Genomic DNA, 16,097 nt, shown 5'->3' on the forward strand with positions numbered 1-16,097 from the left:
TATTTAAAACAAAATTATTAAAATTCAAAAATTTGAGCGGTAAAACAACTGAATAAAGTCACATTTTCATCATGGCTAATGCGAAGAAGTTCATTATAATTGAAATACCTAGTTCATTCAATCAAGTAATGTGCTAATAAAGTACAATGCCGATAACTGTTTTATCTTGAAAATTGCAGATTTGGCAGTTATCCAACTGTGCTTTATGTTAGACTCCAGTGGCGCAGTGCTCTTTAGCTTTGCTCTGTGGCTGCTTCATTATTTGCAGCAGCACACGAAACAAGCAGTTTTACGAAAACACTTTTTTTTGGCCAATGAAGAGACCAAGGTTGACCAAAAACCCGATGAAATAACTTTTGCTCGGCTCATGAAAAGACCCGTCTCGACCATAAATTCCTATTAAAAGACTTTTACTGGACCCATGAAAAAACTTTTGCTGATTCATATCTGTGAACCTCGGCTGTATAGTTTTGGACAATTTTGAGCCCCCTCCCTACTCGATTATTTGGGTCTTTCCATAAGTCTAGGTCATAATAGAGGCCGCTACAATGATCTTAAATATCAACTAGTCAAATATCAAGGTTGCAACACAGTGACGACAGAAAAACTGAACTCAGATACACATTACTAGCGACAGAATTGGATCATCAACCAATCATACGGAGCTTGGTATGGAGCAAAAAAGATAAGAAGGAATGAATAAGAAAAGTCGAAGTGTATTGACATGCAGATCATATCACGCAAACTTTTTTACACGCCTGGTTTGAAGTTTTCATATCAGAAGAAGACAGACAGTTGTTGTTGCTGAAAGAACCCGACATAACTGTGACGGTACAGATGTTTTTGCTTTTTGCTTGCTAAGAATAACTTGAGATTGTTTTGTTTTACCTTTTATACTCGATTACACATGAATTATATGTGGATGATTTTCACAAAATGAACCTAATACCATAAAAAATTGTTGGTCCCATGGAGACCCTACTCTATACCTCGGCCTATGAAAAGACCAAGTTCGACAAATAATTGGCATTATGAGACCATGCTGAACCCAAAAGAGCCACCTTTGTGCGCGACTTAAATTTGTCACTAGACATTTGGTCGACCAATAATTTATAATGGGATTTTACTTGACCAAATTTGGTCTCTGTAGTTTCTTTCGACCAAAATTTTTGATGACAAAAAATTGGGTCGAGGATAATCCAAATCATAAGGCAAGGAAAAGTCTTTTCATATCTTTTTTGGTCAGGTCAAATCTATCGTCAATTGTTGAGTCGAGCAAAATTTTTTTTGACTGTGCATGCATGCCTCCAAACTTTTACGCGCAGTTTTTGCTCACTCTGGCTTTTAATGTAATTGTTATAAATGACATTCAAAATTTTGCGTTCTGAGGAACCTTCAATACGCGTTTTTTTAAAAAAATAAAATGGTTTAAGTTCATATTTTTGGGCGGTAAAACAACTGAATAAAGTCACATTTTCATCATCGCTAATGCGACGAAGGTCATTATAAATAAAATACCTAGTTTCATTCAATCAAGTAATGAGTTAATATAGTACAATTTCGATAAATTCTTTATCTTGAGAACTTCAGAACAAGCAGTTTTACAACTGCGCTTCAAGTGAGTCTGCAGTGGTGCAATCCTATTTAGCTTTGCTCCGTTACTGCTTCCTTATTTGCAGCAGCACACGAAATTATTTTTTCCGAGCTTGCAAAAAGCAGACTTACGAAAAGAGTTTTCCTCGACCAATGAAAAGACCAAATTTGACCACAAAACCTATGAAATGACTTTTGCTCGACTCAAGAAAAGACCCGTCTTAAAAATAAAATCTTTTGAAAAGAGTTTTGATGGACCATAAAAAGATTTTAACTGATCAATAACTACGAAACTCGACTGTCTAATTTGACACCCCTACTAATGTATTTGGGTCTTTTCATAAGTCTAGGTCTGACTAGAGGACGCTACAATGACTTAAATACTAACTAGTCACAGATCAATGCGGCAACACAGTGACGACAAAAAACTGCACTCAGATTCAAATAACTCACGACACATTTGGATTTGGATTTTGAACCATTCATATGAGTGCTTTGTATTGAGCAAAAATTCTAAGAAAGATTGATTGAGAAAAGTTGAATTGTTTGAACAAGCAGATCATATCTCCAAAATCTTTTTAAAGACCGGGTTTGCAGTTTTCATATCAATAGATTAAGTTGGACAGCTGTTTTTGCTGAAAAAAAACCCGACATAACTGTGACGGTACAGATGTTTTTTAAATTTTGTTTGTTTGCTAAGAATAACGTGAGATTGTTTTGTTTTACCTTTTATACTCGATTACACATGAATTATTAGAGGATGAATTTCACAAACTGAATCTATTACGATAAAAAAATAGTTGGTCCTATGGAGACCCGGGTCTAGACTTCGACCTACGAAAAGAACAAGCTCGATAAATATTTGGTATGGTGAGACATTTCAGAACCCATAAGAGCTCCGAAAAGATTTGGCTAGACTTTATTAATCACCTGGACTTTTGTGCGCGACTTAAATTTGTCACTCTGGACATTTTCTCCTCCACCCATTAATTTATACTGGAATTTTGATTGACCGAACTTTGGTTCTGTAGTTTTCCTCGACCAAATCTTTTGATGAGAAAAAATTGTGTCGAGCATAATTCAAATTACAAGTCAAGAAAAAATCTTTTCATAGCTTTTTGGACTAGGTAAAATCTATCGTCAAATGATTATTCGAGCAAAAATTTTAATGAGAGTGCAAATTTGCCACCAAAAGATTAGGAGCATTTTAATTGCTCACTCTTGCTGATAATGTTGTGATAATGTACGTCCTTCAATCTTTTCCGTTCTGAGGAACATCAATCTGTCCGAAAGATGCATTATTTAAAACAAAATTATTAAAATTCAAAAATTTGAGCGGTAAAACAACTGAATAAAGTCACATTTTCATCATGGCTAATGCGAAGAAGTTCATTATAATTGAAATACCTAGTTCATTCAATCAAGTAATGTGCTAATAAAGTACAATGCCGATAACCGTTTTATCTCGAAAAATGCAGATTTGGCAGTTATCCAACTGTGTTTTATGTTAGACTCCAGTGGCGCAGTGCTCTTTAGCTTTGCTCTGTGGCTGCTTCATTATTTGCAGCAGCACACGAAACAAGCAGTTTCACGAAAACACTTTTTTTGGCCAATGAAGAGACCAAGGTTGACCAAAAACCCGATGAAATAACTTTTGCTCGGCTCATGAAAAGACCCGTCTCGACCATAAATTCCTATTAAAAGACTTTTACTGGACCCATGAAAAAACTCTTGCTGACTCATATCTGTGAACCTCGGCTGTCTAGTTTTGGACAATTTTGAGCCCCCTCCCTACTCGATTATTTGGGTCTTTCCATAAGTCTAGGTCTTAATAGAGGCCGCTACAATGATCTTAAATATCAACTAGTCAAATATCAAGGCTGCAACACAGTGACGACAGAAAAACTGAACTCAGATACACATTACTAGCGACAGAATTGGATCATCAACCAATCATACGGAGCTTGGTATGGAGCAAAAAAGATAAGAAGGAATGAATAAGAAAAGTCGAAGTGTATTGACATGCAGATCATATCACGCAAATTTTTTACACGCCTGGTTTGAAGTTTTCATATCAGAAGAAGACAGACAGTTGTTGTTGCTGAAAGAACCCGACATAACTGTGACGGTACAGATGTTTTTGCTTTTTGCTTGCTAAGAATAACTTGAGATTGTTTTGTTTTACCTTTTATACTCGATTACACATGAATTATATGTGGATGATTTTCAAAAAATGAACCTAATACCATAAAAAATTGTTGGTCCCATGGAGACCCTACTCTATACCTTGGCCTATGAAAAGACCAAGTTCGACAAATAAATGGCATTATGAGACCATGCTGAACCCAAAAGAGCCACCTTTGTGCGCGACTTAAATCTGTCACTAGACATTTGGTCGACCAATAATTTATAATGGGATTTTACTTGACCAAATTTGGTCTCTGTAGTTTCTTTCGACCAAAATTTTTGATGACAAAAAATTGGGTCGAGGATAATCCAAATCATAAGTCAACGAAAAGTCTTTTCATATCTTTTTTGGTCAGGTCAAATCTATCGTCAATTGTTGAGTCGAGCAAAATTTTTTTTGACTGTGCATGCATGCCTCCAAACTTTTACGCGCAGTTGTTGCTCACTCTGGCTTTTAATGTAATTATTATAAATGACCTTCAAAATTTTGCGTTCTGAGGAACCTTCAATACACGTTTTTTAAAAAATAAAATGGTTTAAGTTCATATTTTTGGGCGGTAAAACAACTGAATAAAGTCACATTTTCATCAACGCTAATGCGACGAAGGTCATTGTAAATAAAATACCTAGTTTCATTCAATCAAGTAATGAGTTAATATAGTACAATTTCGATAAATTCTTTATCTTGAGAACTTCAGAACAAGCAGTTTTACAACTGCGCTTCAAGTGAGTCTGCAGTGGTGCAATCCTATTTAGCTTTGCTCCGTTACTGCTTCCTTATTTGCAGCAGCACACGAAATTATTTTTTCCGAGCTTGCAAAAAGCAGACTTACGAAAAGAGTTTTCCTCGACCAATGAAAAGACCCAATTTGACCACAAAACCTATGAAATGACTTTTGCTCGACTCAAGAAAAGACCCGTCTTAAAAATAAAATCTTTTGAAAAGAGTTTTGATGGACCATAAAAAGATTTTAACTGATCAATAACTACGAAACTCGACTGTCTAATTTGACACCCCTACTAATGTATTTGGGTCTTTTCATAAGTCTAGGTCTGACTAGAGGACGCTACAATGACTTAAATACTAACTAGTCACAGATCAATGCGGCAACACAGTGACGACAAAAAACTGCACTCAGATTCAAATAACTCACGGCACATTTGGATTTGGATTTTAAACCATTCATATGAGTGCTTTGTGTTGAGCAAAAATTCTAAGAAAGTTTGATTGAGAAAAGTTGAATTGTTTCGACAAGCAGATCATATCTCTAAAATCTTTTTAAAGACCGGGTTTGCAGTTTTCATATCAATAGATAAAGTTGGACAGCTGTTTTTGCTGAAAAAAACCCGACATAACTGTGACGGTACAGATGTTTTTTAATTTTTGTTTGTTTTCTAAGAATAACGTGAGATTGTTTTGTTTTACCTTTTATACTCGATTACACATGAATTATTAGAGGATGAATTTCACAAACTGAATCTATTACGATAAAAAAATAGTTGGTCCTATGGAGACCCGGGTCTAGACTTCGACCTACGAAAAGAACAAGCTCGAGTAGCATTTGGTATGGTGAGACCTTTCTGAAACCAAAAGAGCTACGAAAGGAAATTTGCTAGAATTTATTAATCACCTGGACTTCTGTGCGCGACTTAATTTTGTCACTCTAGACATTTGCTCGACCCATTAATTTATACTGGAATTTTGCTTGACCAAACTTTAGCTCTGTGATTTCCCTCGACCAAAGTTTTTGAGCAGAAAATTTGGGTCGAGCATAATTCAAATCACAAGTCAAGAAGAAATCTTTTCATACTTTTCTTGACTAGGTCAAATCTATCGTCAAATGACAATTCGAGCAAATATTTTTCCATGAGTGTGCATTTTTGCCTTTGAATTTTTCCGTGCATTTTTATTTCTCACGCTTGCTTATAGTGTAGTAATTATGTCTTTATGTATCATCTTCAATGTTTTACGTTCTGAAGAATCATCAATATGTCCAAAAAGATGCATTTTTTAAAATAAAAATGGTTCAATTTCATAATTTTGTGTTTGTAAAACATCTGAATAAATTTACATTTTTATCGAGGCTAATGCAAAGAAAGTCATTACATTTAAAATGCCTATTTTCATTCAATCATGTAATGCGTTAATATAGTACATTTCCGATAACTGCTTTATCTTGAGAATTTCAGAATTGGCAGTTTTACAACTGCGTTTCAAGTTAGTCTACAGTGATGCAATGCTGTTTAGTTTTGCTCCGTTGCTGCTTCATTATTTGCAGCAGCACACGAGATTATTTTTGCCGAGCTTGCAAAAAAGCAGACCTACGAAAAGAGTTTTCCTCGACCAATGAAAAAAAGACCCGTCATGACAAAAAAAAGTTTTTTGCTGGACCATGAAAAGACTTTTTTTGATCCAGAACTATGAAACTCGAAAAGCTAAAATTGGACAATTTTGACCCCGCGAATAAATTCTTTGGGACTTTTTGTAAGTCTATGTCTGACTAGAGGACGCTACAATGACTTAGATACACACTTGTCGCAGATCAATGCTGAAACAAAATGACGACAAAAAACTGCACTCAGATTGACATAACTAGCGAAAGAATTGGATCATCAACAAACCATATAAGAGCTTGGCATGGAATAAAAATCCTAAGAAAGAATGAATAAGAAAGGTCAAGTTTATTGGCGTGCAGATCATATCACGGAAACCTAATTTGAATACCATTGACAATGAAAACTTCAACTTCAAATGTTGGTGATCAAAAGGAAACCTAAATTTTTCAACAAGACTAAATCGAAAGTCTTTGGAACGCTACAGTGGCAAAATATGGCGGCAATATTTCACAGCATTACGCGGCCAATGTCAGAAAAGACAAAACTCAATAAATTTTGCGGTTTGTGAAATCGAGAGAATAAAACGTGTCCGCACTCTTCAAGGTTCTTGTACCCCTTTCGCAATTTGAATTCAGCTGAAAACGTTGAAATAAGTTAGTTATCCTGTAGAAATGAGTTACAGTTTGTCAAGAGTTTTCACCGGATGAGCTTGACCCATTTCCACAACTTTGAACATGTATATTAGTCCGAAACTTTTTTACCCGAATTTTATTTGAAATTACCGGGGATCCAGTTCAAAAACTTAATTGTTCTTGTGAACAATGATAAGTGATTGGAAAGATGCTAATTGTCCTGTTAATACGCAATTATTATCCGGCGGGAAAATTTTGAAATCAGCAATTGGGCTTTTTCTTTATGGATCAATTGACACTATCTTCATGGCTGTTTGTTAAAATAATTCTTATAAGGTGGAAACCAGTTACGTATAGCGTGAACATGAATCACAACGCAATGTCCCAAATTTCTATGCTAGCCCTACAAATAGGCTTTGTGAAAAGTGAGAGCACTTAAGTTCAATTTTGAAGCAAATTGGACTAACTTAGCCTCTAATTAACTAACTTAGTCTTTCGTTTCTACCCTCACGCTTACAACACTTGCCTTAAAATATGGGCCGTGAAAAAAAATCGACAAGTCGAGTACATTTATACCCAATTTTTCTGACGTTGGCCACGTAATGCGGGTAATTTTAACAGGCGAGTAGTTTAAATCAGTATCCAAAAGAACTATCCATTTTTTTTCTGAGACCAATTTTTAATACAAACTGATTTATCCACAGTTGAGAAAATGCCGCAAAATCGACGCAAGAAGCGTCGTTTTTTTGTCGAATTTTGTTGATTTCGTCGGTTTTTTATGTAGGAAATGTCGCTTACCGTCGTTTTCGTCTGTGTTGTCGGTTTTTGATGTAAGAAGTATCGATTTTCGTCATTTTTGTTGGTACTGTCAGTCTCAATTTGTTTTAAATACAAAAGAAGTAGAGTGAAATCAGGCGACTGGAGGAGAAGGTTGATAGCAGGTTGGGGAGCGAGGGTTCGAATCCTGCCAGGGACTGTCATGTCTGTAAGATTTTGAGAACGGCCAGAACCGACGATTCTTACGTTTAAATACCGACGAAAACCCATCAAAACGAAGAAAAAAAACATAAGGGCTTTGATTGGTTTTGGCGAATTAAAACCAACGAAAACCGACAATTCTGATGTTTGAATCCAACGAAATCCTCAACAGGGGATGTACTTTGTTAAAATGTTTGCTCAACTAAATTTGTTAGCTTAATTTTTTTTGCTGGCGTTCAAAATAGCCAGTAAATGCAAACAGACTTTAGTTTTGTTGTGGAGTTTTTGTGTGAGTTTTTATGTGAAAAAAAAACTAATTTAAAGATAGAACATCACTGAAACTGAGAAAGAATTGATGTAATGATAGAAAGCCAATTAGACTGATAAAGAAATAATGTAAAGATAGAATGCCTACTTACGTATGTCATAACATCCTAATTCGCCATTGCACATCTTCCAGAGTCCAATAGTCACTAGAACAACACAAACTGTTACAACAATTTGACGAGTTTGAGTATTTTATTTATTCAAAAATCTCTTCAAATACTTGGCAACTTTGTTAAACCGGCGACACTAAAGGTTCATGTTATTTTTAAATTTCATCCTCAGAACAATTTTTTCCATCTATGACAAAAAATCAAGTTAGGAAACCATTAAGAGATTATTTTAAAAAAACTTCTCCATTCAACTAAGACCAGCAATAGCTCAATAGCTTGATTTGATTGAAATAAAGATTTCTGATTTATTCTGCGGAATCCAGGGATGACAATGGAGGAAAACTTATCTGAAATAGTTAAAAAAAATTTTTACACGAGTTGGTTTTCATGAAAAAAATCTTAGATGATGTGTAATACATATGGCACGTTACTTCTTTGTGCGCTCTTTGTACTGTTTCAAGGAACTCGTATGACACTTCGAACTATTATAGCGAACCTTATTCACCTTTATGATAAATAGCATAAATGATTAAGACTTAATAATTTGACTTATAAACTTGACCACTAATATGGCTCACATGAAAACCTTTATATTAACTATATTATAAGCAGGAAAAAAATGAAAACTCCTTAAGTTTTAAGTGAATCTAATGTATAGTGTTGAAGCGTGATGGTCGTTAGTTCAGATCAGACTCTGAAAAGTTTTTTGCGTTATTCATTTTACGATACTTGATAATTGTACAACTACCAACCTAGTCAATCATTTTTCCATATATGTCTTCGCACGATTAAAAAAAATTTGCAAAATCCTGATACGGATAAATGAAACTGAAGACCATATGAATTATTATGGTTTAAATAAGACTGACATTTGTGCTTGCTCTACCATCATTTAAAAATTTTTGGGATGCTTTCATTGGTACCAGCAAATTATGCAAATATAATATTAAATTGTATGATCACCGTAAGTCCTTTATGATATCAGGTTAACGGGATTGATACACCAGATTTTTTGTATGGCAGACATTCTGGTGGCTTTTTAATTTTTGTGAGGATTAAATTCACATTCTTTTTGATATAAAAAAGCCATTGAAAGAAAAAAATCAAATTTTGTACATTAAGAAACCCGATATCAATCCTTCGTTTACCATAGAAAGTTCTTCATCTGAAGTCTCGCAAGTTCATTTCGAAAATCGAACAAACCTTTTTTGCAATTGAGAGCAAGAACTGCTATAATTTTCGAATTCATATTGATTGGATAAGATAATGGAAACTCCGAAAACTTATGATTGTCATGTATCTCCCTAAGGATCACAAAGCAGCAACAAAACTTCAAACAATTTTTTTTCTTGTGCTCCATTTGTTCCGATCAATGGCTCCTATCAAGAACCAACACAAGAAGAAAGCGTAAAAAATTTGTATTATCTGAATATCTATCAAATGTACCAGATCGGCTACAATTCACAGCCATAGTAAAATAATTTCTATGATAATGATCATATAGTTGAGTCACGGGATTTTCCAACAAATAAAAACGTATTCGGTTTTCAAATCTAAGGACATGTTATTGTTATTAATACAAACACATCACTTAAATTTGAAGGGCATCAAAAGGCTTATATAGCCTAGTCGAGTGATGCATTGAATCATTTTTCATAAGCAAATAACACTGAATTGTTAAAAACACTTAAGAAAAAAATTCTAGTCCCAACGAAGCATAAAAATTTTTTAACAACCAACAAAAACAAGACAACAAATCAAATACGAAACACATGTACGCCCTGTCAGGTTTTGATTGAGTTTTTTGCCCAGTCCAAATGACTGAATTGGCAATATATTCCACAGTTGGGCTACGCAAAACATTTCAGGAAGTCAAAATCTTTATTTAGACATTTGCAATAACAAACAAAAGAATAAACCGTCAGTAGAAAAGCAGAAGTTTTATTTGAAAAAAAGTTTACAATAATCTCAATCGTTTGAATTTTCATCATAAATTATTTATAGGAAGAGAGCAGAGAAAAAAAGAATCATTTAATTCAAAGTTAGAGCTCTATTTCAAAAATATCAATAAAAACAATTGCGATATTATTATTTAAAAATTAAGACTTTGCAGCCACAATGCAATATTGCTGCAGATGATTTGAAAAGAAGACCCTCACATGACATTTTACGAAGAAAACATTTTTTACTTTAACGGTTTTTTCTCTCAAAGGCTACAGATGATCTCGCCGCCTTTTAACACAAGGTACAGGTGCATATCCCAGGTTCCCTAAGGCTGAAACCACTAATTTTGATGAGAAAACCACAGAACAAACAAGACTGTGTGGCCTGTATTTAGGCATATAATCATCCCGTAGGCTATTTTCAAATTCATTACTTTTGTGTTTTTACATCTGGTCTATTGCATAAAAAAAACTCATCTCATTAGCAAGCTTTAATGCTACTGCACCTTTTGACTTATATTAGAGACTTGAGGTTATTGACCACCCCTCTTCTTCATTTTTTAGCTTCAGTGGATTTTTCAATGTCATTGAGCTGTTAAGTCGCTGATTTCCAATTTTACAATACGTTGCGAGGAATATTTAGAAGAACAAGAGAAAAGTATTAACTGCTTCTTCGTGTTTTGGTAGCTTGTGTACGTCCTTCAGAGGACTTGAGGTGAAGACGAACTTTACCTTCATCTAATAAAGTTAGCAGCTAACAAAATGTAGACTGACACACATCCTTAGAAAGGAACCCGACAAAACGTGCTTAATACCAGACGCTTAGGATCAGACGCTCCCAAGCATCGCCAAAAAGGCAGCATATGTAATTTATCCTCTCCACGGAGAGTTCCGGTGTGATTACATGTTCTGTCATTGCATTTTTTTGGTCCCCCTCCTTTTTTTGTAATCCTAAGTCTGTGCAAATCATGGCACGGCACGCTAGCTACCTCCTTTGGTCAAATCAAAATTTTCAATGAAAAAAGACTTTTCAAGTCCTCGTTAAGGCTTGAAATACGACGTTATCAGTATTGAATAACCAGCCCAAGGCGACTCTTTCCCTGGGGATGTACCGATAAATCAAGACTTGAAACTTGTTCCAGCAACCTAAGGGTCTTGTCGAGTTTTCAAGCAACATTGACGTAAGGAAAGTAAATTCCATTTATAAAACTTGCGTTTTCTTTGACGGCTAGAGTGAAAGGAGCTTAACTTTTCTATGTAACAGTGAACTGAGAGAGAGAGAGAGAGTTGCAACTGAAATCCTTTTTCTAGGGGCGATACCTGAGAGTGAATTTATGACGCAAGTTGAGTTCAATTGTAAATGCACGTTTGTCTGTATTAATAGTGACAATACCACTAAAGTATGGATCCAATGTTAGTTCACAAAAAATTGAAATTTATTTTTGGTCTGCCTTTTGTCACTTCAGCAAGTTTTAAAATTTATATCTTGACAAAGAAACAAAAATTCCCTAGATAAAATGGCAGCATTTTGAATCATTCTTATCGTCAGTGTTTTGTGTCATCTATTTTTTGCTTCAAAAAGGGAATCACTCTATTTTTGTGAAAATACCCAGGTTGAGGTGCCAGACCGAAAGTCGATATGTCCAGACCGTCCCAGACGGAAAGTGTCTATGTCCAGACTCTCCCAGACGGAAAGTGCCTCTGTCCAGACTTTCGTGCGTTGAAAATTTTTCGTGCGTTCATCGTGCGTTCAAAAGTCCTCATGTCCAGACCTTCGTGCGTTCAAAGTTGCATATGTCCAGACTATCGTGCTTTCAAAGTTACATATGTCCAGACCATCGTGCGTTCAAAATTGCATATGTCCAGACCATCGTGCGTTCAAAATTGCATATGTCCAGACTATCGTGCGTTCAAATTTGCATATCTCCAGACTATCGTGCGTTCAAAATTGCATATGTCCAGAATATCATGTGTTCATTTTTTTCCGGGCCGTGTAATTTTGAACGCACGACGCCACCTTGTGCGTTCATTTCGGTATGGACATATCGACTTTCGGTCTGGCACCTCAACCTGGGTACTGGCAAAATTGGGTAACATAAGAGGTAAACTGCAACCCAGGTTGAGGTGCCAGACCGAAAGTCGATATGTCCAGACCATTCCAGACGGAAAGTGTCTATGTCCAGACCCTCCCAGACAGAAAGTGCCTATGTCCAAACTTTCGTGCGTTCAAAATTTTTCGTGCGTTCATCGTGCGTTCAAAACTCCCTATGTCCAGACTTTCGTGCGTTCAAAATCTTATACTACCAGACTTTAGTGCGTTCCAAATTAAGATTTGTGCGCTCATTTGTGCCTTCAAAAACACCTATGTCCAGACTTTCGTGCGTTCAAACGTGCTTATGTCCAGACTTTCGCGCGTTCAAAATCTTATATGACCAGACTTTAGTGCGTTCTAAATGAAAAATCGTGTGCTCTTTTGTGCGTTCATGTCCAGACTATCGTGCGTTCAAAAACACCTATGTCCAGACTTTCGTGCGTTCAAAAATGCGTATTTACAGACTTTCGTGCGTTCATGTTCAGATAACGTTTTTATAATGTATTCGTTTCAAGTATAGATACGTTAGGGAGATGGTTGTGATGAAGTGCCCATGCAGTTGCTGCATTTTGTTTAATAAAAGATGTTCGATGAAAGTATCGGCTGAAGGGGGGTGCCAGCGACCTAATTATTATAAGTATGATTTGCTTTGCAACTTCAGCAAGGGTTTATAATTCTAGGTGTGAAATTGTTTTAAGCAAAGCAAAATGTTGGATGCGAATTTTCCTGCGTTCGATGTTTTGTAACTTTTGAACTCAAGTGAGTTGAGATTTTCTTGGTAAAAAGCTTTCACTTGAGTGAGCACTCTATTAAGAGTGTTTAGTCAAACATGGACTCATTAGTTTTTGGCATTCTTGTTTCCATTCAAAAAATTTTCGTGCGCTCCGAGTCACTATGTCCAGACTTTCGTGAGTTCAAAATTGCTTATGTCCAGACTATCGTGCGTTCAAAATTGCATATGTCCAGACTATCGTGCGTTCAAAATTGCATATGTCCAGACTATCGTGCGTTCAAAATTGCATATGTTCAGACTATCGTGCGTTCATTTTTTTCCAAACCGTGTAATTTTGAACGCACGACGCCACCTTGTGCGTTCATTTCGGTCTGGACATATCGACTTTCGGTCTGGGACCTCAACCTGGGAATGGAGCTCTTAAGTGACACAAACTTTTGCGCTCTTGCAACGTTTTACAGGAAAATGTAAAAATGAAAATATACTATCATTGTTTTGAATTTAGTTGTGACTGTTTTCACTTCAGCTTACGCTTACCCTTTTCTTAGAGGTGTCCTATATGATTTGATTCAATTATATGACATCTTCCGAATGTTTGGTTTGAAAAACGAAATCAATGGTTTCTGTTGAAAAAATTTTAATGTCACTTTACCCCGTAGTAACTTCAAATGTTTTTTTTTTGAAAAATTAGTGACGATTCCATAAGTATCAAAAGCAAACATACATAAAAAACTTACTTCATTTGACGACAGAACATACCCACAATACAAATGTACAACATAAAATATTTGTACCCCGATTTAATTTTTTGCCTTGATTGATATCTTGTAAGATTCTTGCAAGTTTTGCATCATCTTGCAAGGTTCTTGCAAAAATTGAATCCGCTCATCACCAGGGAATAGAAAAGAAGCAAGGACTCTCTTAATTTTTATCGAGATAAAACTGAAATTTCCGAAAATCAACGTTCAAAATCAACGATTTCTGCAGGATTAATGACGCGTAGTCATCTGAAGTTTGAGAATCGAAAAAGGAATGACCAGCTTAGCTGAAAAGCTCAAGCACTAACATTTAATTGCATAGTCATTAATAAAACAATTTAAAAATTACTTTACATATAATCAGAAAAGCCTTGTAAAAACGGAAATTTCAGTTTAAACCGAAAGGGTTAAAAATTCATTTCGTTTACGGTAAGTAGTGGATGCCTTTTATTGCCCGTTATAAGGAGATTCTCGCTCCCCCTCCCCTCTCCATTTGGTTTGAATGTGGTACCCCCTCTGCGCATTTTCAAAAAGGGGTAACCGTCAGAGACGACCTCTGGCAATCAACTCAAAAAATCGTGCACCCGGTGCTAGGATTTGGACAGAAACACTGGAAATACCTTTGCCGATGTCATTGTCCTCATAGGTTGCTGCATGATTGCTGTTGGCACACAGGGAACAAATCAGGGCTGTTATTGCTAAGATCACAGCTACCAATGAGAAAACCCAAGACTCTTTCATTGTATTTTCAACTAAATGGATTCTGAACGGATCATAAACTTAAATAGACTTAGAACTGCAGCTGACGACAATCATCTATATATTGTTACTCATAAATATGAAGATTCTTCATAAAATGGTCGTCCTATGGTAGCCAAATTATAATGAAAGCGATGATTGTTTACCAAATTAATGCAACTTGACCAAATGAGTAAATAAATAAATTTCACTTTGTTTATAGGGTCTATATTTAACTGTCTTAGCATTGAGGAATCATACATGCTGAAAAAATTGTTTACCCAATTTGGCATTATGAATCTGCTTCAAACAATAAGCAATTTTGTTTCAGATCTCGGAAACAACGGATAGCATCTAACCCGATTTGTTCATAACCTGCAGTTCTTCGGAGTATTGGCTAGATATTGGATTCAGGTTAAACAGGTTCTAATGAGAACATTCTGATTGAATTGTGTTCAATGAAAATATTTTGGACTTGACGTTTGCGATGAAAATATTTCCTCGAAAAAAGTAACTCGACCACTTACTTCTTCGCACTTTATGCTATGGCTGGGTCACAATAAATTAATTCAACTTATGCTAGGTCCACTTTTTATTAAAGAGCACTTATAATAAGTTTATTCAGTAGCATAAGTGCTCGAAGATTCCTAAGTTGCAGTTAGAATATAACGCATCTACAAAACTGTTTTCACTGGTATTGTTGGCTGCTAATATGATCACCGATACAGTTACAGAAACTCATATGACGTTCAGGCAAATTATTCTCACCGGAAGTACACCTGAACTTGCTTGAATTTTACGTGAAAATTACCTGAATTATTCAAGCATCACTGGCTGAAATTTTACATGAATTCACCTGAAAAACAACAGAACTGTTCAGGTGATCCAAAACTTTCAGGTGTGTTTGAAAATTTTAGGTGTTTTTGCCTGATTTTTTCAGGAGCACTTCTGGTAAACAGACCCGGAAAGTTTGGATCACCTGAACAGTTCAGGTGTTTTTTTTCAGGTATTTTTCAGATGATTTCAGGTTAAAGTTCAGCCAGTGATGCCTGAAAAACTAAAAAAACAAGAGAAATTCAGGCAAATTCAGCTGTAGTTCATTTGAGAAAAACTCGCCTAAAGAGTTCAGGTAATTTCAGGTGTTTCTTCAAGTAAATTTGAGCCATTAATTCACTTGTGCAAAAAGGCGTCTTTTAAAACCCGAAAATATTGGAGAGCACTAGGAGGATTCACAGCGAAGCTAGATTTATAAGGTCTCTCATAACAGTCGGGTTGAAGAGTGGGGAAAATTTATCAATAATTTAACCGTAACTTTGCGAAACTTAAACAGCCGGAGATAGCCTCATAAAATTTTTAAGCATTTTGCATGAGTGAAGCCGCCAGGGTATCTTCCGTCAAAAGGTCTAATGGTCATTGGAAATGAGCAACTACTAGTTGATTGTTTTATGATATATTTTCTTGATGAATGCTCATTGTGATTAATTGTTTGTGAAACGGTAATGGTGGTTCGGAATGCATTATATGACGTTCCTCGTTTTGTGCATTTCTATCAGCATCCGTTTGATGGTGTTTTGCCATCGTTGGTCTTGCCGTTTTGGTTAAAAAGAACGGTATTTCTTTGTTGGTTTTTCTGTCTTCGTAATTGAGTGAGATTTCTCCTACTGTTCCA

General features: G+C 35.7%; 1 protein-coding gene across 4 annotated transcripts in view; it reads right to left on the reverse strand.

Moving 5' to 3' along the window:
• Positions 1-14,587, reverse strand: part of LOC142342212 (uncharacterized) — a 30,535-nt gene extending 15,948 nt beyond the window's left edge. The window contains exons 1-3 of one of the 4 annotated variants that reach the window (XM_075393462.1): positions 14,311-14,587; positions 8,147-8,200; positions 7,548-7,732 (exon numbers count right to left, since the gene is read on the reverse strand). In XM_075393462.1, coding sequence (XP_075249577.1) covers positions 7,548-7,732; positions 8,147-8,200; positions 14,311-14,431 — 360 coding nt within the window. In that variant the 5' untranslated portion in view covers positions 14,432-14,587. The remainder of the gene's footprint in view (positions 1-7,547; positions 7,733-8,146; positions 8,201-14,310) is intronic. The other 3 variants (XM_075393463.1, XM_075393464.1, XM_075393461.1) reach the window with 3 other exon arrangements.
• Positions 14,588-16,097: the final 1,510 nt, after the last annotated feature.

Source organism: Convolutriloba macropyga, chromosome 7 (genome assembly GCF_964194025.1).
Source record: "Convolutriloba macropyga chromosome 7, txConMacr16.3, whole genome shotgun sequence".
NCBI classification, from domain to species: domain Eukaryota; kingdom Metazoa; phylum Xenacoelomorpha; order Acoela; family Convolutidae; genus Convolutriloba; species Convolutriloba macropyga.